Genomic DNA, 27212 nt, shown 5'->3' with positions numbered 1-27212 from the left:
TCACATCTAGAATAGAAGGAGTCAAATGAACATGAGAAACTAAAGACATTAGTCTTTCAAGATCCTCAGTCTCCACATCTGTTAGATTGTGGTGAAAGATAAGATCCCAAGACATAGAAGTATCATTACCCAATATGGCTGAAATTGAAAGGTTTTTAGTTGTGGTGACTCTAAAAAGTCTTGAAAATTGTAAGCATAATGGTTGTTCCTCCCACCACAAATCTTACCAGAAATAAATTCTGGTCTTATCACCTAATGCAGGGCGAGTGTGTGTAGAAAAAACTTGGAGAATATGTGCAATGACTTTCCAGGGGCAACGATGTGATGTATCCCATAGATACTCAAGATAACTTGATGCCAAAGGTAAAACTTTCCTGAGTGTGCTTTTATGACCATTTAAATTGTTAAATGCAATAAAAGTCTATTTTATTAAATTTTTAGTCTATGTAATTGTATTTATTTTTCAAATAATTTTATAAACTTTTTTAGATTTTTTTTCTATATTAATATATTATGCATATCGTTTGATACCGATCAGAGGTACTGAGATTGATGATCCTTAGGACTTCCCTAGTCAATGATCAATACCAAGACTTTGAACCACACCATTAGCATGACATTTGGTGTTTTCTTCCTTTCTATTATAATGCATGGTTGTGTTAGTACTTTCTTCCATGCTATCTCCTTATCTTGTCTTGCCATGCAATATTATAATGTCTGGGCATGGATGCCTACCTCTAAGCATATGCTTAAGTACCTCAAATATGGTGGTGACACCATGAGTATCTTAGTGAAATTTTTACTTTGTTCCTGTTGTGGAAATGAGACCTTCCCACTCTTCTAACCTTCCTCACCTCAATTTGTTTTGCTATCCTCTTAGAGGACTCCTAAACCCTCCCATGTGGATGATCTCCTTCAATTGAGAACCTGACTTAAATAATATATAAGGGGATTTATTAAGGGACTGATTTTCTCCTTTCATTCTTTTGTGTCATGAGAGATGTGCTAATCATCTTTTTGTGAAAAGTGGGGGATGGTGTTCATTAATGCCCAGGTCCTATAACCTGCTTTTAATTTACATATGACACCTTGGTCATTTTTATTTATTTTTAATTAGACACCTTGGTTTATTCTATGCCTTGCGGAGCCAATTTAATATTTTTGCATCTACCTTATGATGCTTTGAAATAACTTTAGGATTGTGTATCAATTTGTTGGATTATGCTTTGATTGGAACAGGCTTCAACTACTCATCTCCTTATTCATTGTGGTATCTCATAGTTTATAGTCTCTACTATTCTTTACTTATGGTGTCTCTTGGGGGTTGTTGCCAAAGTTAGTGAAGACGTCTAGCTGGTATGGATGCTTTCTAGGAAAGAGGAGGAAAATATGGAGAATGACTCCTTTAAGTTTATTCTAAGATCCTTGTGTCAAAATATTGTGTGAATGACCGAATACCTTGGCCTTAAGTTTTGTATATTATATATAGACTTTACAAGGATGCTATACATGGAAAGCAAATAAAAGCAAATAAATTCCAGCATGATTCTAGCCCTATATATGTAAACTATAATCTGTCAAATAATGTATGCTAACTGTATAGAATAATAAATGGAGAAATAAGGAAACAATTGTGGGCTAAAATAAGGAAAGAAGTGTGGGTTAAAATAAGGAAAGAAGTGTGGACAGTAAAGCTGTCCTTTGACAGCCCCCCTCAAATTGATGCAGGTTGATCAACAAGCATCAATTTGCTACTTAGCAAGCAATGTCGATGACGAGGGAGAGCCTTGGTGAAGATATCAACAATTTGTAAGTCAGTGGAAATATGTGGAAGAGTGATAACACGAGCTTCAAAGGCTTCACGGATAGAGTGACAGTCCACTTCAATATGCTTTGTGCGCTCATGATAGACAGGATTGGCCGTGATCTGAATAGCACTTGTATTATCGACATGTAGAGGTGTAGGATCGGTCTTAGAAAAATCTAACTCCTCAAGCAAACCTCGAAGCCAAATGATTTCAGAACAAGCAAGAGACATCGCCCGGTACTCAGATTTCGTAGATGACTTAGAGACTCTGTCTTGCTTCTTACTTTTTACAAACATCTTAAACTAAAACTCCCAACTAAGATAGTTTTTTCCATTGAAACGAACAATAGAATATTCTCCAAACATTACAAAGACAGAAATAGCCTAGGAAACAAAAAAAAACATCGTCAAAGAGCCTAAATCTGATAACAAACCTCCAAATAATCGAAGATCTCTCAGAGCCTAGAAGCGTAGAAACCCAAAGAAAACTCCAAGATCACACCACAGATGTGTTGTCACAACCACCAGAAAAAAAAAAAAAAAAAAAAAGAACCCAAAAGCTGGGCTAGAGCCCGAGAGCTCCTAGGGCTAAATTCGAGAGCCCTTAGGGCTAAATCCGAGAAAACCCAAAGAAAAACTAGAAAGCGTGTAAACTCTAGGTTTAGAACACAAGCTCTGATACCATGTCAAAATATTGTGTGAATGACTGAATACCTTGGCCTTAAGTTTTGTATATTATATATAGACTTTACAAGGATGCTATACATGGAAAGCAAATAAAAGCAAATAAATTCCAGCATGATTCTAGTCCTATATATGTAAACTATAATCTGTCAAATAATGTATGCTAACTGTACAGAATAATAAATGGAGAAATAAGGAAACAATTGTGGGCTAAAATAAGGAAAGAAGTGTGGGCTAAAATAAGGAAAGAAGTGTGGACAACAAAGCTGTCCTTTGACACCTTGGACAAAGCATAATCAAATAAGTTTTGAAGCCTTAGAGTTGCCATTGCTAAACCTAAAAAACTTATTTCTTAAATTTTGTTTTATTCAAAGAATTTGCTAGGGGAAGGGAGTCTATCTTTCTTAGATAGGATGGCTGTGGGCTATGGTCTTTTCCCATTCTATTATCTTCCTTTCCTTTTGGTATTCATTGTATGCTTGTTGTGTAACAAGGTTGTGCAACCACTTTTTAGTGTCTTCTAAAATTTTTTCTATTTGCCTATTGGAAAAAAAAAGTTTCTGAACCTGGACAGGCTAGTTTGAGAGTTTAGTTGTTGAATGGCTCATCTCCTTTCCAACTTCTTGTATTCTTCTAGGGGGCTCTTTTCAAGCTACTTTGGTGTGGGGAATTAGTCTTATGGTCATGTGAGATTAGATCTTCATATTAGAGGGCAATTATCATTTTAAGGTGGGAGATTTATTCTTACAAGGGACTCTCTCTTGCTAGTTTGCCCACGCTTCCCTTTTCCTGTTTAGAAACTGAGCATGGTTTGTTAATAGATGGAAAATTTTGAAGAGACTGCTTATTGGTGTGTGTGTGTGTGTATACATTAAGACCTTCAGTGAGGTAAAAAAGGTGGCTGTTGAGGTTTTGGGAGAATGCAGACAGACCATAGAGGATTTTTATTTGGACTCAATATGAAGAGGGCGCTAATGGATGGAATTCTTATGAGGCTATATGCCATTATGGTTTTTGGGTGTATAAGTCTTTAAACTTAGGCCCTTATTCCCTAAGACAAAATTGTAGATTCGTAATGTGGCTAGATAAATTTTGGGTGATGTTGATTTTGGGATGTTTCTCTTTAAGCTACATTTTATTCTCTGTTTTTTATTTTTAATTTGCACAGATTGGTTGTAAGTGGAGAAGTGAAAATCCCCTGTTACTTTTGGAATTTGAAGAGTGAAGTGGAATGACTCCTTTGGTTCCTTCTGGAATTTGTAGGTCTGAGAGATTTTCTAAAGCATGTTTTACCCTGCTTTAGAATTTGTCTTTGGATTTGTCTCAAGCAAATGAAAGAATGGCATTCTCTAAAGCAGGAATATTGAAGGGCAGTGTAGGACTTGGATATAAACATGTTGGAGAATGTTATGTGTAGAAGCATTTTTCTTTTTATGTTTAATTATGTTAATGGAGTCCACATACTGAATATACAAAGTATAAGTTCATTCATTTGTTTGCATTTCTCTCTTTCTTTAGTGAGGGTGTGGAATTAGTTGAGGCTTGATCTTGGTTCTCTTTCTGTTGCATACTCTATGTGCATTCTTCTTTTTATTCTATTTCTTAGTGACACCGATATGTTTATATGATGGGGAGAGTTTAAAGCTCTTATCTAATAGTTTATGTTTGACTAACGAGCTACAGATCCAATCCTATGGGCATATTGCATTAAGCTGAGAGCACCTTTGAATATTTCCGCAATTGGGGGTAGCTTATAATGTTATAGCTATCCCTACTAGATGTAATGTTTCCCTGGGGTAAGATGCCTAATATTTATGATTCCCTGGTAGTTAAGAATTGAAATATTGGAGGGTCAAGCAACTAATCATTGATTTAAAATTGTGTGATTCTTCTTGTGTAAACATTTAGAGATTTTGAGGGGAGGATGGTTAGAGCATTTTCCAAGCTAGCCAGATTTGGCTTGACCATGTAAGTAGAGGCCTTGCTTTATTGGAAGATTTGGTTGAGACATCCTAATGGGGTATTAGTAAGTTTCAATTTCACTATTGTTCTCTTGTGGGTTTCTTAGGGAAACAGGAGGTTGTGGAAATTGGCTTTTTGGATTTGAAAAATTGTTGACCTCTTAAAGGGTGGGTGTTGCTTTGCTGCCAAGCCTAGATCAGAAATCTAGACTGCAAATTGCTTGGCCAAACCAGGAGCCTCTAAGCTATAGGTTGAGGATTTTCTTCTCCTTTAGCTGTTTGTTTTCTGTGAGAAGAGATTTTTGGGTTCAGGTAGGGCTTTAGTTAGAGATTTGAGAGTGTCTTTTTTCTTTGATGCCCTATCGTAAGTTTGATCTCTTACCCTCCTTATGTTTAGCTTGAAAAGATAGCTTATCCTTCCTCTTGCCTAAATCTTGTATTAATTCAATTTCTGTTGGGCTTTTTGAATGTTTCAGAGAATAAGTTGTGGTTCCAACCAGAGTGCACTGGGAATGGGTCTGTTGGGCAAGTGGGTCCCAGCCCACGAGCATTTCACATTGCTATTGCAATTGATTGTCATATGTTTGTCTTTGGTGGGCGTTCTGGTGGCAAAAGGTTTGTGGATTTCTAAAATACAAGCCTTCGTCTTAACAATTTGTGCTTTTATTAATCAGCAAAATTTGCACATTTGATATTGACAATGAAGCTGGATCTCAGGTTGGGTGACTTTTGGGTCTTAGATACTGGTAAGACATTTTTAACATTTTAAAAAATGCATAAGGATTATATGTTGCCTTAAATTTGGAGATGAGCAGGTTTTATTTAACTATAGCCTTTCGTAGTTATTTAACTATGGGCTCCATGTCTTGTTAAGGGCTAATTGAATTTATATTCTTCCAGATATATGGCAATGGTCAGAGCTGACCAGTTTTGGTGACTTGCCTTCACCAAGGGATTTTGCAGCTGCTTCAGCTATTGGAAACCGGAAAATTGTTATGTGAGTGTTAATAATTGCACCCATGATCAACCAGCTGATTTAATTTTTTTTTCCTAACTTGCATTCTAAAGCTAACTTATTTAATGCAGGTATGGAGGCTGGGATGGTAAAAAATGGTTGTCAGATGTTTTTGTCTTGGACACAAGTAACTTCTTTTCTCTGTAGATTTGGTGTTTTTTTTTTCTTTTTTTTTTCTTTGAGGTATTTGAAAAAAGCAGGGAACTCCGTCTTAATTCTGGAATCACATTCTTCTTGCATTGCTATGGTTGTCAGTAACAGGTTTGCCCCTGTTAGGATGCCATTACTGACTTTTGACTGGAATTGATGATATTATGGCTTGATATTTTTAAAAGAACTGCTTTATCATTATTTTATTTAAGTCAGTCAACGTTGGAAATCATAATTCCAACTTTGAGTGCCATATTTTGATCTCAAAACTTCACCATGGAAAAAAAATCAGATAATTTTAAATCTGCAATTCCGTTTAAAAATGGAAATGACGGCTAAACTCCTCAAATCTCAATTGTCTTCTTCATTTGTAAATTTGATCAACTAAAGGACCTATTAAATGGTGGTCTAAGATACTGTTTTGATACTTACATGGCTTCACCAAGTAGAATTTTGTTGGTAAGTCAACTCTTCGACAATGTTATCAACTAGACTCCTGAAATTCTAAGTTACCATTGTAGTTATTATAAGTGCTCTCAAGTTGCCCAGCATCCAGAATTTCAGTGTCACAGTTAGCCATCTAAACATCTGTAAAAAGGAGCAAGGCCAATCATTTATTGGGTCTGAGTTAATAGATCAACTGAATAAAAAATTATCTTAATCTATGGTTGACGAATGATTTGCATACTTCTTCCAAAATTTTAGCAGTTCTGAATCATTTGCTAGATGCTAAAGCGGTAACCTCATACAATCTAGATCATTTTGGCACACTTGATCTCTCTAATTTTTGTGCCAATCGTGTCAGGATTATATTACTGATACTGAGGATGTATATATATATATCATTGGAGAGAAGCAATCTGATCTTTCTTTTAGCAATTCAATTCAACTTCTTATTTGAAGGCATAATATTTCTAAATAGTCAAGAAATTATGAAATGAAGTTATTTTTATTTCCCAATCTCATGACCAATTCCTTTTCTTTAACCCTTTGTTTGGTTGATGAATAAGCAGAGGAGAATAGAAGGAATTGAATTGTTGAACATTATTAAGGCAAATGGTGAAATTACACTCAAGTGAAGGTTTTAAATTTCTTTTCTCACATCATTGGAATATAATATAAGACTTAAAACTTAAAAACTTTTTTTTTTTTTTTTTCTTTTCCCAACTTTTATCTGCCAGACAACAGAAATATCATAGACCTTCAACCTCATCTGCAATCATTCGACAGTGAAATTATGAAAGAGAGCAAGAGACTCTGATGCTCAGATCAGAAGTCTGGCAGACTTTAGTGAAGTTTATATCTTGTTGAGGTTATGGCTTGCAATTGGGTGCTTGTGTGTAAAGAGGGGGGAGAGGGGTTGGTTTTGAGGTGTTGTGGTTTGGGTTTGTTGTGTGGGGTTTGCACAGGTGCTGGGTTGAAGATTCGGTCTGTGTGACACAGATGAGACAATTTCTTCATTCTAAATGTGTTAATATTCTTACTTATCAAAAAAAAAAAAAATGTGTTAATATTCTTTCCAATTGTTCAAATAAATTAGGGTTATACTAGTAATTTTGCTTTTAATGTTAGAGCCATAGAGGCTATAAGTCTGATAGGGAAGGGGCAGTGTAATTTTAGAATCAAGAGGGCAGGTCCCAGTTTTTTTTTGGATACTTAAAATGGAGGTGAGTATAATTTACCTTTTATTATTTATACTTATGAGTGTGATATCATGTTTATAATAATTTTATTATATTTGTTTTCTTAAAGGCAGTTTGCTTTTCTAAACAGTATCACTTGAATGGATGGAGCTATCGGTTTCTGGATCATTGCCTCCACCTAGATGTGGCCATACAGCTACAATGGTTGAGAAACGAATGCTTGTCTATGGTGGAAGAGGTAACGTTGTTTTTTCTGTTCTTTTGAAATGTTTGGGTTTCATAATTTCTTTCAATAGTCTTTGATGTCCGTTCCACTCGCTGTGTTTGTTTGAAGATTGCTGTTGATCTGTGTGTAATTTTAAATGGGTGCATTATGTTTGCAGCAAATAATACCTGGTTTTACTAAGCAAGTACAACTTTGCTCCTTTGTTTTGACCTGCCGTTGAATAAGATTAATTTATTAGAAATAGAATTGGTGAAAGAGAACTCTAATGGAAGGGGGATGCATGTTTTTTGGCTTTTTACAATTTGTCATTTTGAATTTGAGTTGTTTAACTGATCACTAAGTCCATAAGATGTGCCTATATTACCTATTCTTTGTCTTACTGGTTCAAGATTATAATCCAAATTTGTACTCTTGCACAAGTTCCATACATGCCTTTAGACGATATCAATGGATGACATAGAACTGTGCAATGTGGTTCGTTTTACAGTAAACTACTCTCTTCTGCATTAGAGCTCCATTCTTTATTTTACTGGAATGTGGTAATAAAGTCTTCCTTGAATGCCCTTTTGAGCTTGAGCATTTGGGCCTTTTTATGTTTTAGGCCAAAACTTTCATGTAGAAATATCTAGGACTTAGGTTCTCATTTTTTCTTGTCTTTTTCTTTGTTCTTCTTTTAGTAGTTCATGGTCTTTATAAAAAAATAAACATTTTTTTGAACTTTTTTTTAGTCCAAAAGAATCTGTGTAGATTTTTCCCTCTTTAAAATTTTAATTCTTTTGAGTAAACTTTCTAATGCTCTAAGAACTTGGTCTAATCAAAGGTATATTTTTAGGTTTGAGTTTTAGTAGGAAATGCTTTTTCTTATAAGCAAGGAAATGAATTAAAGATGTCAAGGGGGACAACCTTAGTGCATGAGCGTGGATATTCTGACCAAAAGAAAAAAAAGAAAGGAAAGACAGAAAAGCCAACAACAACCAAGATTTAGCTCCAAGGACAACACATGTTGTATATGACCTTTGGTAGAGAAGAAAATCTATATACTGAAATTCTTGTTGGATTAAATCTTTAACTTTCAATACTGAAATCTCTAACTTGTGAAAGGTACTTATATTATACTTCCTCCAAATGAACCAAGATGCATAAAGGGGAATGGTCTGCCAAAATTTATAAAAATTAAGGTGATGAGGATGTCTCTTTAAAGTTTAATCATGAAATGAAGAAAAGACAATGTGAAGTCAAATTTAGGAGAAATTAGTTCAAATCATAACAGAATTTATAAAATTAGGTTAATGGTTTTGTTTAAGTTTTATTAGTCAAGAGATATAGTGGTCTTAGAATCCTAGTAGGTTAAATGGAGTCCTAATAGGTCTTGAGTTTCCTAAATCCTATAAATAAGGCTATTGATGTAAACCAAGACAAATGGTGAATTGAATTGGTCTTTATGCAACTTTGCTTGTGATGATAAAACTCCATTATCCATTTCTTCTAGGTGAGATCCCTAGAACTTATGGTGAAATTCTTTGGTTTTATCTCTTCGTTTCGATCATTTCTCTCTCTCTGGTTTTTTTTTTTTTTTTTTTAATTTCTTTTTTCCTCCATTGCTACAACCTTTGACCACGTTTCCTCTCCTTACATCCTAAAAATGTGAAATCCTACCCCGCCTATTTGATTGTAGACAACCATTCTAGGTTGTCATACATCACAAGGTCCTTACAAAAACCATTACTTGATTTTGTTTCCAAGAACCTTTTTCCTAACAACCATTTTCTCTTAACATTGCCCTATATTTCTTAGATCGTTCGTTTGATTATAGGATCACATGGAGAAAGGGGAGTTTTCCTTTTAGATTCTATTGATAGATGGGGAGTGACCTAAGGCTTGTATTTTGATCCCCCATTGACCTTTCTTTTTGGTTGTTCCCTTTGTTCTTTAGATGATCCTGGTTTTGTCTAATAGAATCTATATTGGCCTATAAAAAACTTATATTTCATAGTAATTATTTCTTTTTGTCCCTAAGGCTTGGCTTAGGTGGTAAGGATTGGGTTATGGAAATGAAGGGCTTTGAGACCAACTGCATGTAGCTCCCGCACGCACACACGCACATGTACACGTGTATGTTTATTTATTTTTTGGGAATGAAGGGTTGTAAGACCAAAAACATGTAGTGCGTGCGCGCATCCACATGTGTGTGTTTATTTATAGATAAAAATATGCTTATTTATTTTTATTTCTTTTATCTAACAAAACACATAATAAACATTTTATTTTATTACAACTTGAATATAAAAACTACAACTTTCCATCAAGAAAATGCAATTCATTTATATAAATAGATAAATGCGCATGGACATGCATTTGTATTTCCTTTTCAAATGTTTGGGTCTATATAGGGTTTGTATACCTAGTTCTATTAAATGTCATGAGATAAAACAACATTGAGCATAAGAGATTTCAAAGAAAATGTGCGGTTTAAGATTAACCCCCTTGCATGAGAGATTTCGATGCCTTTATCAAAGAAAGTGAGTTAGTTGATCCCCCACTTAGAAATGCTCTTTTACTTAGTCCAATTTACAAGAATCCCCTATCAGTAAGAGGCTGGATAGATTCATATTTTCAAATGATTGATTGCAAAACTTTCCATAAAGTCTCCAAGAAGCATTACCTAGGTTCACTTCTGACCATTGCCCAATTGTGTTGGATACCAATCCATTCAAATGGGGCTTAGCTCCTTTTGGGTTTGAAAACATGTGGTTGCTTCCCCCAAACTTTAGGGATAGTTTTTGCTCATGGTGGAAAGAGTTTCAGGGCGAAGGGTGGTAATGCCATAAATTCATGAAATGAGTACGATATGTCAAATCAAAGTTGAAAGAGTGGAACATGGATGCTTTTGGAGACATAAAGGAGAGGAAAAAGATATTCTTAGAGATATGGCCAACATTGATGTTTGTAAGCAAGAAGGTAATTTGTCTTTAGAGCTTCTAGTTCTCAGGGCTTGAAAGAAAGGAGATTTAAAGGATTTGTTGTTGAAGGAAGAGGTTTATTGAAGGCAAAAGGCTAGGGTAAGATAGGTAAAAGAAGGGGATTGTAATTCAAAATTTTTCCATAGGGTGTCTGATGGAAGGAGAAACATGAAGTTCATTAAATCTCTAGAGAATGAGGATGAGGCTAGTTTAGAGAATTTGGAAAGTATTTTTGAAGAGATAGTGGGATTTTCCGAAAAATTATATGCTAGCCCCCTTGGAGATTCATGGAGGCTAGAAGATCTAGATTGGTGTCTTATTTCAGAAGAGGGTGCAAATTGTTGGACCGTCCTTTTACCAAAGAGGAAGTTTGTAAGGCTATATTTCAGTTAGACAAGGAAGATGCCTTGGGGTTAGACGGTTTTTCCATAGCAATGTTTCAAGAGTGTTGGGATGTGATAAAAGAGGATCTTTTAAAGGTGTTTATGGAGTTCCATAATAGTGGGGTAATTAACCAAAGTACCAATGCAACCTTTATAGCTTTAATGCTAAAAAAGAGTTAAACCGTCAAAATATCATACTTCTTGCCTATCAACTTGGTCACTAGCTTGCATAAGATCTTAGCTAAAGTTCTTTCAAGTTGCATCCAAAGAATCCTTCATGAAACTATCCATGTTGCCCAAGGTGCTTTTGTGGAGGGGAGACAAATCCTAGACATAGTTCTAATAGCTAATGAAATGGTGGATGAGAAGAGAAGATTAGGGGAGGAAGGAGTGGTTTTCAAAAGGCCTATGACCATGTGGATTGAGTTTTTTTAGTCCATACTCTTGATAGAAAGGGTTTTAGTACTAGATGGAGATCATGGATAAGGGGATGTTTATCCTCGACAAGTTTCACATTTTTGTGAATGGAAATGCCAAGGGATGGTTTAAAGCAACCAAAATCTTAAGGTAAGCAAATCCTCTTTCTCCTTTGCTTTTCACCATTGCAATAGATGTTTTAAGTAGAATACTGGTAGGAGTAGAGGATTGTGGTATTTTAGAAGGCTTTCTAGTGGGGAGAAGTAGAACTAGGGTGTCTCATTTGCAATTTGCAGACGACACTATTTTCTTTTCTAATGCTAGAGCTGAAGAGTTTCAAAATCTTAAAATCATTTTGTTGATTTTTGGCCACATTTTAGGTCTTAAGATCAATCTAGACAATAACACTCTATTAGGAATTCATGAGTCAAGATTAGGTTGCTAGGTTGGCTTCTATGTTAGAACGTAAAATTTCCAGTTGGCCTTTAACCTATTTACGTCTTCCACTAGGGGGGAATCCTAAGGCTCGAGTCTTTTAGGACTTAGTCAGAGACAAAATATCAAAGATATTGGATGGATGGAAAAAAACCTTTTTTGTCTTTAGGTGGAAGAATAACTTTAATTTAGTTTTGCTTATCTTGCATCCCTATCTATTTCCTCTTGTTGTACAAGATTCTTTCTTAGTGGCAGCAAAGATTGAGAAAACGCATAGAGATTTCTTTGGTTAAGGTTTGGGTGGGGGGAGGTGACGGCTAAGGGAGATCATCTCATCAGCTGGATCCAAGTGTGCAAGCCTAAGGAAGAAGGAGAGTTGGGGTCGGGGAGCATTTCTTTGAGAAATAAGGCCCTTTTAGGGAAGTGGATATGACGGCTTCCTAGGGAATGCATTGCTCTTTGGCACAAGGTTATCTTGAGCATCTATGGAATGCATTCAAACGGTTAGGACACAAACATTGTTGTTAGGTGGTTGCATCGTTGCCCTTGGAACGCCATATCTCAGGTTTTCCTTGATTTCTCTAATCATTCCCGATTTTTGATGGGAAATGGGACCATAATCCATTTTTGGGAAGATTTGTGGAAGGGGATTCAGCCTTTAGCTTTGCAATTTCTGTGTCTTTATAGAGTTTCATCAGTTTGCAATTTTTGTACTTCATCTATCATTGGACTCTCTCCCCTTGTTTCTTGGAATTTCAACTTTCGGTGATATCTCATTGATTTAGAGATAGAGGATAATGAAAGACTCATGCCCATTCTCAGTAGTGTTAACCTATCACCATCATGCCTAGATGTGAGAGCTTTGTCTTCTTCATCTTCCTACTTAATTTCAATAAAATCTTTTTTCTTAGCCTTATCAAAGCAATCAACTTCAATTCCCTTCTCTCCTACTAATTTCATTTGGAAATCAAAATCCCATCAAAGGTCAACGTTTGCTTGGTTAGCAGCTAACAAGAAGGTTAATACCAATGATGTGCTTCAATTAAGAAGATCTTTCAAGGCCCTTAGTCCAGATTGTTACACCCTATGTATGGGTAGTGGAGAATCGATAGATCACCTTTTTATACACTATTCGATGATTATGGAGTTATGACATAAGCTTTTTAGACTGACCAACCTGTTTTGGGTTCCTCCTAGAAGTGTATGTGACATGTTGACCATTTCTTTTAGTGGGTTAGGGGAGCACAAATAGGGGCAAAGTCCTATAACAAATCGATTGTGTTACTCTGATTTGAATAATATGACGGGAAAAAAATGCAAGGATCTTTGAGGACAAGTGGAGGATAACCGAAATGTTATGGAATCTAGTCTATTTTTGTTCATCATTTTGGGCATCAACTTTCAAGGGCATTCCTCTCAGCCTTATTCAACTTGATTGGGTTTCAACATATAGTTCAAAAGTGTCAAAATAGTAAAGTTGAGATGTTTTGATGTCTTTTGGTTCTTTTTTATTTTCCTCTTTTTTATTTTTTACTTTTCTTGATTTGATTTGTATTTAGAGAAGGATTTCTCATCCTTCTCAGTTTTTCTATGCTAATAAAATCATTTCTGTTTTTGATAGAATTTTTTTTATTTTTTTATTTTTTTTAAAAAAACACAACAACATTCAGCATTTTCCAAAAATGTTTTTTATTTGTTCTTTGTGTTGTTTGTTTTTCTTTTTTCTTTTTTCTTTTTTTTGGTGAGCGTAAAATATAAGTCTATCATGAACAACATTAACAAGTATGATTGAATTCCTTGTGTGTGTATTTGTTGATATTCATTTTGCACATAACTCTGGTGTTTGAACTTTTTTCTGTTGGCTCTATTTTCCCCTTTTCTGGTTCACTACCCCTTAAATGCTTCTTCCACTAATGTGTGGATGGGTCATGAATTAGATACTCCATTTAACAAGATTGGAATTTCAACTTTAGGCATTACTCTAATGATTAAGAAATTGAGGAAATCACTATCTTCAACTTATTATGCTATAAGTACCTTGCTTGATCCAGAAATCTGGTTCCTTGGACATGGTGGATATTTTCATTTTTCTTCGTATAGTTAATTTTATTTATTTATTTATGGAATAGAACCTGCAACCTCCCCCATCCTAAGCCCAATCCCTTGCTACTTGAGCCAGGCTTTAAGGGCCAACTTAATGGATGTTGTCAAATAATTTGTGCTTCTATTTTGTGCAGGATCCACTCCTTTGAATTTTTACTCTTAAAATTGATTTGACAATTGAGAACCCTAGAACATTAGGCGTTTGACATTTATTATGGCCCAAAATAAGAGAGTTAATAATTTGGTCTTTGTTGGGGAATGAGACCTTATGGAAGCTTCTCTCTTTTCCTTGTGTGTAGACTAGAGATGATTGAGTTGTGGGCCACTCATGATCTGGTTACTCAGTTAATTTGCTTTTTGATCTCTTTATTTAGGCCAGGGATTTGTTCAATGGTCTCAAACTTTATTCCTTGTTCTGGTTTTGGTGTCTTCATGGGAATTTTCTTTAGGTTTTATGCAACCCAGCTGTTATATAACTATTGGAGGAGAGGGTGTGCTGAGTGATGGAAGGAAAGTTAGGTTTGGGCATTGATGCATGGTGTGGTGATTCTGCCTTCAGTACATTGTGTCATCTTTTTATCTCATTGCCAATCTGAAGAATGCATGGGTAGAGTGGATGTTTGAGAGAAGAGTGGTTTGGTACCTATCAAAAAGAAAAAAACAAGGATAGAAAACTGGTTTGGGTGTTGAAATCTTTGTTTTGTAAGGAATTTTCATGACTAGGAGTTGGAAAGTGTTGCGTTCTTTCCTAACTTAATTCGTGAGATGTTGGTTTGTTGGAGTTGCAAGGGCAAGTTGGTTTAGAGGTTAGCTTTGAGTGCTCTTTTCCACCTTAAGACGTGTGGGGTCATTGTGTCCCTACAAATTTGTTTTTTTCTCTTTCCTTTTTCTTTTTTTTTTTTCTTTTGGCTTAGGAGGTACTTAGGAGGGAATTTTGACCGTGGACCAGCTTACGAGAAGAGGTTGGGTTTTAACTAATGTGTTGTCTTTGAAAAAGTGATTAGGAATCAGTCACTTGCATTTTACTTCACTCTGGTGTGGCTGGGAGATTATGGTATTGGTTAGTCTTGCTCTATGGTTGTTGCTGTGTTCTTCCTTGGTCAGTGAGAAAGATGATGTTAGGATGGTACGAGAGTTTTGTGGGTAGGAAATGAAGAAAAGTTTTGAAGGATGGCTCCATTGTGTTTGTTTAGGACCACTGGTAGGATAGAAACTGAAGGGCTTTTGAAGGCTAGGAGCAGAAGATTTTAAGTGTTAAAAGGACCTTTTTGTCTAGACTCTTTTTCTCTGGTTTAGATCTTACTTGGGAGTGGATTGTTTGTCCAGGTTAATTTCTGTTCTGGTAGTGTGGTCATGGTTTATTTTTTTATTTTATTTTTCCCTTTCAGCACCTTTTGTATACTTTCTGTGTACTTGGGGACTGCCCATTTTTTACGGGTGTTTTCAATAATAAATGTTTCTCATCTGCCCATTAAATAATTCTTTTTTGGAGCAAATTGTGAATTGCATTAAAGTTCTGGCTTCCCAATGGGCATCAGTGAGCCAGGAGTTCTTTGGGGTTCTGTTGGTTGATACTTTTAGATTTTGGAATTAGCCAGCCCTTCCTTCGGTAATGACTTATTTCCAATTATTGATAAACTCTCCTTGTTGACGGAATCATGAAAAGCTTTTCAACAGATTCTGTAGATCATTTTGGGCATCTGAGAGTTGATGGTTTGAACAGAGATCAGAGGATGAAACGTTATCATTTTTTAGGGACTGGCTGTGTTGCAGTAGTATGCTTACCTCGGAGAATCATTGGCTTATGCTTGGGTATTTTGATGAAGTGATTAATAAAAGTCTATGGAATATGGTCTATTGTTGTAGAAAGAGAGCGAGACAGTGAAATCATTGGGACTGGGTTAGTTTGTAAGCAGTTAGGCAGCCTTGGAGTCATCTCTGGGCACTTCAATTGTAACTTCTCATGGTTTTGGGCGCTTCAATCTGCAAGTTTTGGTCAGATTTCCATATCAAGGAAGGGCTAACTGCACCTTGTCACAGGTAGCTTTTATTGATGTTTTCTGCTCTGTTTGCTTGTTCAATTATTTTAATAATCAGAGGAAACTTCACACCTTCCTGTTTCCTCTTGACAGATTTATTTCTTATCATACAAAAAAGGGGTGGCCAGTAGTGTAATACCCAGGTTTTTAAGGACACGTTAGATTCTAGGAGCATAAAGTCTTTAATAACATTGTGGGTCAAATGGTCAAAAAGAGTGGTGAAGATCCACGTGTTAGTATCTAATTGGGAGAGATTTTGGAAAAGTTGGTCAAAAGTCAATAGTTTGAAAATTTTGCCATGTCAGATGTAAGGAGTGGGAATTTCAGAAATAAAATTTTGATTTGGAGAAAAAAAATTTAACCATCAAATAATTGAGATTAGGTTTTGAAAATTTGAATATTAAGTACGTTACGGGAATTAATTTAATTATTATCGGGTAATTATAAAAAAAAAAAATCGTAGTAAGAAAAACTTGGTAAAAATTTATATTATATCAAATTGTTACAATGGATAATTAAAAAGAAATTGAATTTAATTTTATAATGAATCAATTTGATTTTTATAATTGGAATTAAACTTTATAGAATTACAAAACATTAAACGGAGTTGAATTGAAATTAAATTAAGATTAAATTATGATAAGTGAATTTAGAAAAGATATACAAAAGGGGTAAATTAATTAAATGTGAATTTTATGAATTTAACTTTTGAAATTTTGATGTGATTGAATAATTTGACAAATGAAGTAAATTAAATAAAAGTTATACCAAAGGGTTGAGAATTTGATTTTTATAAATTGAATGACTGATTAATTTATGGAATTAAGTTTTAGACTATTACTTAAATTTTTGTTAGTAAATAAATATTGGTAAAATTAACGGATTAATGGTTATTACAAATTTCAACTTCTTAGTTGTCGAAAAATTATTGTGTTTTTAATATTTTTATGAAATTGAATTTTGTTAATAGTTAATTATACCATGTTTTAAATGAACTTTAGAGTTAAAAAAAAAAAATGTTTCAGGTAATTATAGTCAAATTATACTTTTCGAAGAGCTGACTTGTAGTAAATTAAATTATGAATACAGTAGTATTTTTTGTGAGGTGAAAAATTATAAGTTGGGTATAATTCATAATTATGAAAGGTGAATTTAAGAATAATGGTTTTAATTTATTGAGAAAGGGACGTGCATGGTATTTTAGGATTTGTTTTAATAGTATTATAATATATATAAAGTGAAATTGGCGTGGGAGTTTAAAAGGAGAAGAAAGAAAAAAGGAAGTAGAGGGAGAGTTGCAAGGGAGTCGTTTGTAGAGAGTGGGAAAAATGGGTTGCCGACTTTGGGATGCTGGTGGACCTACCAAATGACGTTCGTTTCGTGTAAAATTCTGGAAGGATATTCCATTCAATGCGAGGAACACTCCTATGGTGTCCGATTTTAGTTTCAATGGTTCGATTTTTTAGATTTAAGGTAGGGTGGTTTAACCCTAAAACTTTGATTTAATATTTTCTTTGAAAAAAATTTATATATTGTGTTGTTGAAAGATAATAGATGTTATTTGTAGTATTTGAAGTGTGATTATTGTTGTGAATAATTTTATTTCGTGATTTATAGATTTTTTTCTTAAAATTTTGGTAATGTTTGAGAAGATTAAATATGAAAAAAAGAAAAAAAAATAGTTGTATTGAGTACTACGAATTATTGATGTTGTTGGAGATGAGAAAAATTAAGGTATAATTGTGTTTTGTTAATATATGAATTATTATTGATGTTTGTGTAGGAAGGACCTCTCATCCTTCCCTTGGTTTCTTCTCTTTCTTTTGTATTTTTTCTTTCTCCTGTATCTTTTCTTCTATTAATATATTTTTCTCTGTTTCGGATTATATATATATATATGAATTATTGAAAAATTTTCCCGAAATGTTGTGGTGGCTTAATTGTGGGAAATTGTTGTATTGGTTATTAAAATTATTAATATTTTTAGAAATAAATAAAATGATTATATAAATTGGGTTTTTGTTAATATTTGAATTATTGAAAAATTTTCCCCGAATGTTGGGGTGGCTTAATTGTGGAAAATTGTTGTATTGGGTGTTAATATTATTGAGATTATTGGAGAATAATAAATTATGACATAAATTGCGTTTTTGTTGATATTTGTATTAGGGAGAATTTTCTTGGATATGTGTGGTTGTTTAATTGAAGAAAAAAAAAATCGCTATGTTGGTTGTTAATCATGTCGGGAATAAATAGAATTTATGTGGCTACAGTTTAAAATTATGTTTTGATACTATACAATTAATTGTGAATTTTCTTTGATATTTGTGGTCATTAAAGTGAAGAAAAATCGTTGTGTGGATTATAGGAAATTATGAGACATAATGAGAGTAAATAGAATTATGTCTTGGAAAATTATGGATGTTGAAATATGATGTGATTGCACTTCATATGCATCATGATTGTGTGAAGAAAAAGAAAGATTAAAGAAATGGTTGTATGAAATGGAAATGAGAATTAAAAGACCCCTAAAAGGGCAAAAATTAAAAGGAAAAAAAAAAAATGAAATGACCCTGGAGGGGGCAAATTAAGAAGGGGGTGAGATCCTTAAAGTGAAAGACCTAAAAGTTTACCTCGGGAAGACTCCAAATGAGGAGCGTATTTGGGTACGGAAGTGTATCCTTAGGTGAAAACCCGAAAACGACAGTGCATTGCATGATTACGTGTAAGCATTTGCATCATGGTTGCATTTGGAAGAAGAATTTGTATTAGTTATCAAGTATATGTTTGGATATATTATTCAAGACTAAAATGACTTGTTTATTTTGTAAATTTAGAATTGTTGATATACTAGACGTATGATTGAATAAGGAAAATGATAATTTTGATTGTTTTAAATTTGTATGGTTGAGGTTTCTTTTAGTGTGTATAATGTAAAGGTAATATTATATTTTGGCATATGGTTGTGTTTTATTGACCTAGAATTTCTAACCCATTTGGGTATAACACACCCTACTGAGCAACGTGGAAATGCTCACCCTTTTATTTTCTAAAATTTTTGGATGCATATATAGTTTCAAAGGAACCATAGGAAGTTTAGGAAGTATTCTAGAAAGCAAAAGAACCACAATAATAGTTGTTTTTAAATTTCTATTACCCTTTTTACATGTACCAATTTGAGTTATATGGGCTTTTGTATGTTAAATTATATTTTGTTAGGTTGTAAAACATTTTTGGAAATATTTTTTTTTGACTTAGAGATTATTGTGAATATTTGAGCTTTTGGGCATGAAGATGACCGGTGGATTTATTATACTTGTGAACAGGAGATAGTGTGATGGTTGATTTTGGAAAAGTAAAATAATATGTTATAATGAATCTTAGCTTAATAAATTTATTTAAGATTAGACGTTTTACAAAAAAAAAAAAAAAAAATTCAAGGTGTTTTGATTGATTGCCAGTGTGGATAAGAGTAACTTTTAGGGTTAAACGCTTGACTTGGGGTCACAATTCGAGTTATGGGTTGCCCAAAATTTGGGGTGTGACAACTAGTTATTGATTTCTAGTTGGTATAGAGTCTTAAGATAGTAGTTTCTGAATTGTATGATACACATTTAAATGGTGCATGAAGATGTATAAGAAAGAAAGAAAAAAGGTAATGTATTTTTCATACAGGCTAAATTCTCTGCCATGTGGTAGGTTTTTTACCTTCCCTTTTTTAATCCTTTTGACCAATCATTCTATAGTTTTAAAATCCAGATTTCTGTGGAAGTCTTGAAATCTCTCTATGCATTTTTTTTTCTTCTTTTTTTACCAAATAGTACTATCCAAATCTAAGATGAATAGTAAGAATTGATGAAGCTTTGATTAAGTTTAAATTAGGGTTGCAACATGGGTGGGTTGGTTGGGTTGATGGCTAATCTGAGCCCAAACCAAATTAAGAAACAATCAACCTAAACTCAACCCAACCCGACCTTTAACCCAAGGTATTCAACCCAAGCCCAACCCAACCTCATCTTTCTAAACTTGGGTTGAACTTGAGTTGATCGAGTTAAACTCAAGTTGATTGGATTAGACTTAGGTTGATCGGGTTGATTAGGTTGCATGATTCAAAATCTATTCATAGTTGTTTTTAATTTTTTTTTCTATATATTTATACCAAAATTTAAATAAAAAATAACACAAAATTTCAAGATAACAATTAAAAAGTAAAAATAATCTTATATATCTTTTAAAAAAATGAAAAAGTATATGATATAATTATAATTTGATATATTTTTTTTTAAATCTAAAAAGAAAATGCATATTATCTTATAGGATAATAAACATTATAAAAATATTAAATCGGGTTCAGATTAGGCTTGGGTTGTTCAAACCTTGGTTTGAGCCCAACGAAATTGAGCTTGGGTTGAGAAAACTTAACTCAAGCTCAACCAGAGTAATGAAAATGTTTTCCCAAGCTCGTCCAAATATCGGGTTAGGTTCAAGTTGGGTCGGGCCAAACCGTCCAAATTACACCCCTAGTTTAAATTAAAACTAATGTGAATGTGAGTGTGTGTTTATGAATTCAGGGTCGCTTATGTCTTTATCTTGTATATCGATTGTTATGAAATATTTTTTTTTTATTTTTATGCAATATGCATCTCTTTTTTACATCAATTGATTTGTTTTTCTTTTAACTTTTTTGTTTCCTTTTTGTTTTGCTTTTTCCTATTGAAAGTAGATTTCTTGTCAAGTGAACTATGCTGCTTTTACATTCTAGTCCTTTGTTTTTTTTTTCTTTTTTTGGATGAGTGATCCCGATCCCAAATAGCTAGGGAAAACCTTGGATGATCTTAATGATTGGCCATGCCAAAATGACAATTTTATTATGAGAAATAAACTCCATAAAGCTGCCACATTATGTGAACTCTAACATCATTAATTTTTCTAGTTGTGAGTTAAATAATGTTGCAGAGTGTAGTTTACAATTTTGTAAAAAAAATATTTTGGAAGTTGAGATTGGTGTGCACTTCCAAACGGTTTAAGATAAGGGATGACATTTGAGCTGAATCATTCTTGGTGATTAGTTGGCTAAAAGTGCATGCATATGGCCATATAATATATGCTCATCCTATAAGGGAATTTATGATAGATCTAGGGTGTTGGACATGGAGTGTAGATGGGTAATGGGGTGTCTTTGAATAAGGAGGCCTACATTCTAAAAATCAAGAGGCCTTCACTCTAGAATTTTTTAGGTTTCTAACCCTCGTGTCAGACTATTATTATTATTATTCTCTATATCTGCATTCAATTGCAATTTCTCCTCTAAAATCTTCAATCATTTGTAATTTTGATGATTACTTTTAATTTATTATTAGTGAGAATTACTTTGCAATTTATTGTTAGTGTGAAACCTAATATTTCAATCTGGTAAGACAGAAGGAAATTTATAATGATAGGGCAATTGGTGTGCTTGCCAAGAACGAAAGTTCTGTGAATGAAACAAATTTAATTTTGACTCTTCAGTGGAGGTGTACTCAATTCATGCTATATATTAATTTTTCCTCTAAATTTGGACTTTGCATTAGGCAAATGAGTATTTGATTCTTTTATGTACTGCTTATAAAATCAAGATTTCCTACCCTTGGTTTTATTGTAAAGACCCAGGGTTGTTGAAGTTCTCAACTCGCATTATCTATACTGGAATGAAGTTAGATGTTATGCATGCATGGATTAATCATTGTGTTTATTTTCTTGGCATATCTGGAATAATCATGATTAAATTCCTTTGTTTAAGATTCTTTGATACCTAAAAGAATATAGCTGACATTGATGAATTTTGTTTGCTAGCTTTCTACCTATATACTCGTGCAATGCATATCCATTTAAGTGACCTTTAGTTAACATGAGTGATTTGTAAACTTTGATAGGAGGCGGTGGGCCTATCATGGGTGATTTGTGGGCTTTGAAGGGTCTTTTGGAAGAAGGTTGGTAATTAATCCATCTTTGTCACTGCTGGTACAAATTCAGATATAATCTAGTTTCTGTCTCTAGTTATTAAACATGAGTTATATTTTTACTTATATTTTTCAGGCTACAACTTTGCTTTATATTGTGTTTTGTAAGCTTCTTATCAAAATCATCTATTTTTCTGTAGCGATTGTATGTCTCTTGGCTTGATAAGTTATGATAAATTGTGGAGCAAGCTTTGATAAGGGAATATATAACATGAAATTGTCATTTTATTTTTAAGAAACATGGGGAGACATGCTCACTGAAAAAATTGTTTTCTTTGCCATAAACATTTCTCCTAGATCTTTTTGCTCTTAGAAAAATGAATGGAATCAATAAATAGTATTTGAGATCAATAACTTTTGGTCACATTTGGATTTTCCTTGGTGATTGGTGGCCCCATCGTGCTTTTCATAACACTTGGGTACAAATCCATCATAGGCATCATCATGGATAGTTGAATTGAATTGGCATCATATAATGAATTCCTGAAACTGACATTGTACACTATGTGGCTATGACAGTCAAATGGATCCTTAGTTATTTTGAATTTTCTTGGTTAGAAGAGTTCAAAGGTAGAAACCAATGACTTTGCATGTTCTCTGAACCTAATCAATCAGGACCTTAGAGGTTCATTAAATAAATGAAATTTCTTCTAACAATGGATGGATGTGCCATTTAGATTTGATTGTTTATGTCTGTCCTATCCTTTAAGTTCACTTAGCAAATTCTTGCTTCCATCACCTATTGTTTTTGCCTTTAAAATCACTGGTGGTGATCCTGTTTGATGGACTTTTGTGTTTTTATTTATGCTGATCATCACGGACCTTATATTTCTTAATCTCTTAGCATCAACATATTCAATGATTTTCTTTTTTATTTGACCAAATGTTTTGTCTTGTGGAAGGAAGAGAATGAAACTCCTGGATGGACCCAATTGAAGCTTCCTGGTCAAGCTCCTTCTCCTCGTTGTGGTCACACCATTACATCCGGTGGTCACTATGTAACTACTAATCCCTTTCACATTGATATTTTGTTTCATTGACAATTCTACCGTGTCAGTTTACTTCTATTTGTCAATGCTTTTCTTCATGCTGTTAAGGACTTAATGTGACATGTGCCATTTATTGATGTCTTGTATTTGATGGAGTTGGCATTCAAAGATTGGGCGTAAAGTTTGGACTCCTAAGCTGTGGTGTTTTTCTTTTGAGTTGACATAACCTTAATCATCTTAGCCCCCTTTTCTATGTTGGCACATGGCAACATGTATGAGTATTGCAGGAAAGAAATGCTAGGATTTTTTAGGACAAGGCGAGAACTTCAGAGGCTCTTTGGGATATAATTCATTTCTTAGCCTCTTTTGGGCTTCTTGCACCACAACTTTTAACGGTATTCCCCTTAATTTGATCCAACTCGATTGGATGTTGGTGTGTATCCAAGGGTGTGGGCTAGCAAGGATAGGTTATTTTTTTGTGTATTCCCACATGAGACATGGTTTATGGAACCTCATAGTTGTATAAGATTTACTTGTACTTGGAAGGTTCCTACTTTCTTTTTGTGTAGTTTTTGGAGGATTTCTCATCCTTCTATTGTACTTATTTTTACTTACTTTAATATACTATACTGCCGTTTCTCATCAAAAAAAAAAAAAAAAAACAACACATGTATGAGTATGGACAGGGAATTAAGTAAACTGTCTCTCTGTTAATAATGAAGGGAGGACTGGATTGAATAAAGGTGGAGATTGGAATTTATTTCTGGATTGTGGGGCTCTTTCTTTGGTTGAGTTGTTGAGCTTAGAATATGTGCTGGAATGTTGAAGTGCTCAATGAATTGAGGAAAAGAAAATTGATTAAATCCCTTTTGTGCAGCCATAGAACTGATGGGGTTTAGATCCATGGAACTACAATGGACATCTGAGAGAATGATTGTTGGTGTGGGGTGCTTTCTAGATAGATTGACTATCCTTGATGCTCAGGGTACCTCTGGGGGATGCAGATGATGCAGGATAAGAGTGTTGGACCTCTTGGATTTAAAGGTAGGTGTTTACTCAATTTCTTGTAGATTCAGAAACATTTCTATGGAAGGCACTGAGGAATTTTTTTTTGGAAGATTTGGGTTCCTTTAGTGGCTCCTGGGATGATTTTGGTGTTTGGAGGCTATTTTAATATAGTTGAATTTCCAAATGAGAGCTTGAACTGGGAGAATGAGGATTGTCATAGAGTTCATCATAATTGTTGAATACTCCTGAGCAGAGAGAGTTACACACATAAAGATGCTTTAGGGGAGAAATCTGTCTCACATTGATCACTTTCTTATTTTGGCTAAATGAGAATAGCACCTTCTGAATGTGGTTAAAAGTCTGTTGCCTAGATCAATGTTTGGTCATTCTCCAGTTCTTCTTGATACCCATGGTCTAAGGACTGGGAAGTAACCTTTTAGATTCAAGAATATGTGAGTGGAGGTGGATAGGCCTGGGGATTTCACCCAATAGTCATGGAAAGGCTATTGTTTTGATATGGGCTAGCTTTATTTTGGGATGTAAATTGAAAGCAACGGAGGCCTAAGAAGTGTTGAACAAAGGGATGTTTGGTGAGTTACTAGGTTGCAAGTTGTGACCTTTGCATAGGATCAAACAGTGAGATTTGGAGGGAAAAGAGGGCAAGCGGAGATAGCAAAAAGTAAGAGCTTAGGCAAACACTTAACACTCAAAAATTGATGACACTCAAGCATCCAAATTAAGCAAGGATGAACAGCCCTCTAGTTCACTTATATGTAAAAGAGTGCCAAAAAGAGGACTATTATATGAAAAATACATAATGATGTGCTGATAGAGAGCCAAAGGAAGAGCTTAGGCAATCATTGAACACCTAACAAAGTCAGACAAGGACAAACAAACCCTCTCCCCAAGAAACCAAATCAAGGGCATGAAATCCAAAACTATAGTGTAGGCATTATTGGTCAAACACTCAGCAAAAAGAACTAGGACAAACAACCTTCTCCTAGGGAGAATCAAATAAATAAGGACAAACAGCCCTCTGCTGTTTATACATGTATTTTTTAAATCATAAAAGAACACCAAAAAGGGGGTGAACTAGTACTCAAAAAGTATACAAGGTTATGCCAATAATTAGCCAAAACAAGAGCATAGGCATTCATTCAAAAACTCAACAAATTGAACAATGAAAAACTACCCTTTGGGGGAGAATTCAAATGAAATGAGGAAAAATAATCCTACCCTAGTATGTATTTGTATGCAAGGATACATGGAAAGGAAGCCAAAGCGAGTGCTTAGCCTATCATTGAACATTCAATATAATCAAAACAAGGACAAACAACCGTCTCACGGACAATCCTTAAATTGCAAAAATTAAAGACTACAAGCATATTTCTTTAGGTTTCACAACCAAAAGCTCCATCTCTTCAAATATTTTCCTATTTCATTCCTCCCAAATACACCAAAGCAAGCTTATCAGCATCATGTTCCAAGCTTTCTTTTGCCTTTCCCTAAAAAAACTACCTTTTGCCAATTGATCATAGCATCCTTCATCAAAATGCCAAAAACAGATAAAACCAAGTCAACTTAAATCAGCCACTTTACAGCATAGGAGACTATAATTTGTAAATCTCATAGCTTACTTTATATTAACAACACCACTTCACCATTATTTTACCCCTCTGCATCTAGTGATCAATGGTGAGAATCTTCCCTCAAATTGCTTCCTAATAGAGCCCCACCTTGATTAAAGCAATGGAACACCAAACCATCAAGTAGAGGAAAGAGAAAGAATGATTTTAGGAGAAAGCCTCTGAGAAACTTTTGACTGTCATCGACTACTTTGTAGATCCATACCAGAAAAGACTGACCCATCCTCTCTGATATGCATGTCATATAAGACTACTATCTCAGCTTGCTCCCAAGCAAGCATTAAAACTTTTTTGACAAAGCAAAGGTTTTATAGAATGCTAGAACTCAAATAAACCTTAATCCCAACTACTTGGGGTTTTGCCTACCAGTATTCTTTCTTTTCATTAGCCACATCCTTCATTAAATCCTTGGCATTCACATTGTGTCTTACTGCTTCTACTCACACCTTTTTTGGCATTCTGTTCTCCATTTGTCACCTTTCATGCTGGAGCTGTATTACAAAATCTTAAGTATGACTTTTGTTGAAACCTTTTTTGCAGTACGATCAAAATATCATAAAAAAATTTGTGAAAGCATTCAAAAAAACTGTGAATAGTATATTCTAAAATCGAAAGATTTAATGGATAAAATTAAGATAATAAAGATGATAATTACTTTCTTCTAAATACAAACTTGAGTGAAAAAACAGCATTGATTTTTGGCTTTCAGTGCTCTAAGTCATCTCCTCTCCTTAAATTCTCAAGCTTACAGTTTTAGTGTCCTTTCCCCTTCTCTTATACCCTGACCTATTCATTAATAACTCTCTGCATATTGTTTTACCTTCAACTTTGTCTAGTAAATTTGAGGATATGTTATGTTGTTATAGCTATTCATTTAATGGGATAAAAACTTTGAGTTCCTCTCAATGTCCTGAATTGGAAGTACAGTATTTCAATCTCAAAGTAGGAGGTTCTCTCTATATTGAAGATCTTGTGTCTTTGCATAACTTCTGATTTTTATTCCCACTGTGTCCGAACTTCCTTTTTCTGGTATTTAGTACCTGACTGAGAAGATCTTGTGTCTTTGCAGCTCTTGTTATTTGGGGGGCATGGGACTGGTGGTTGGTTGAGTCGTTATGACATTTACTACAATGAATGCATTGTTTTGGATAGGGGTGAGTGCTTTTCATGTATGAATCTCAATTGATGTTTATGAATGAAGCCACTAATTATCCAGCAGGCTTCACCTTGCAGGAGGACTGATATTGTGTTGTGTCCCCTCAAGGGGATATCTTTCTGGGTTTCCTGGCCCTGGATTGTCTTTAGTTGTTACTTTTGGGGATTAAACACCCTTTTAGCTAAGAGTTATTTAAATAAACAACAGATGTACCTCTGCAATATCCCAGTTTACAATTGACTGGGCAAAGATGATTCTCATTCCTGAGTACTTGTTAATTTATTTTTTTTTAAAAAAAGGGTTTACTGTAAAACTTAGGATTATTTTTAGTAAATTTATACAGTTTGTTGTTTTTTGGTGATTGTTGGTCTAAAAGTTCTTTCATCTTTGGTTTATTTGCATTTAGTGTCTGTGCAATGGAAGCGCTTACCTACTAGCAATGAACCCCCTCCTGCTCGGGCATATCATTCCATGACATGTATTGGTTCACGTTATCTATTATTTGGTGGCTTTGATGGAAAATCAACATTTGATGATCTGTGGTGGTTAGTCCCGGAAGGTACTAAATTTTCTTTCAAATGCTATTGTCAT

General features: G+C 34.3%; 1 protein-coding gene across 4 annotated transcripts in view; it reads left to right on the top strand.

Moving 5' to 3' along the window:
- Positions 1-27212, top strand: part of LOC117928611 (protein GLUTELIN PRECURSOR ACCUMULATION 3) — a 60751-nt gene that overhangs the window by 6290 nt on the left and 27249 nt on the right. For 3 of the 4 annotated variants that reach the window (XM_034848541.1, XM_034848540.1, XM_034848539.1), the window contains exons 3-11: positions 4929-5067; positions 5170-5198; positions 5353-5449; positions 5539-5594; positions 7391-7498; positions 21736-21792; positions 22729-22820; positions 26535-26619; positions 27028-27180. In XM_034848541.1, the coding sequence (XP_034704432.1) occupies positions 4929-5067; positions 5170-5198; positions 5353-5449; positions 5539-5594; positions 7391-7498; positions 21736-21792; positions 22729-22820; positions 26535-26619; positions 27028-27180 (816 nt within the window). The remainder of the gene's footprint in view (positions 1-4928; positions 5068-5169; positions 5199-5352; positions 5450-5538; positions 5595-7390; positions 7499-21735; positions 21793-22728; positions 22821-26534; positions 26620-27027; positions 27181-27212) is intronic. The other variant, XM_034848543.1, reaches the window with a different exon arrangement.

Source organism: Vitis riparia, chromosome 13, assembly GCF_004353265.1.
Source record: "Vitis riparia cultivar Riparia Gloire de Montpellier isolate 1030 chromosome 13, EGFV_Vit.rip_1.0, whole genome shotgun sequence".
Lineage (NCBI taxonomy): Eukaryota > Viridiplantae > Streptophyta > Magnoliopsida > Vitales > Vitaceae > Vitis > Vitis riparia.
Note: the sequence above shows the minus strand (reverse complement) of the source record. Positions and strands in the feature narration are given on the sequence as shown.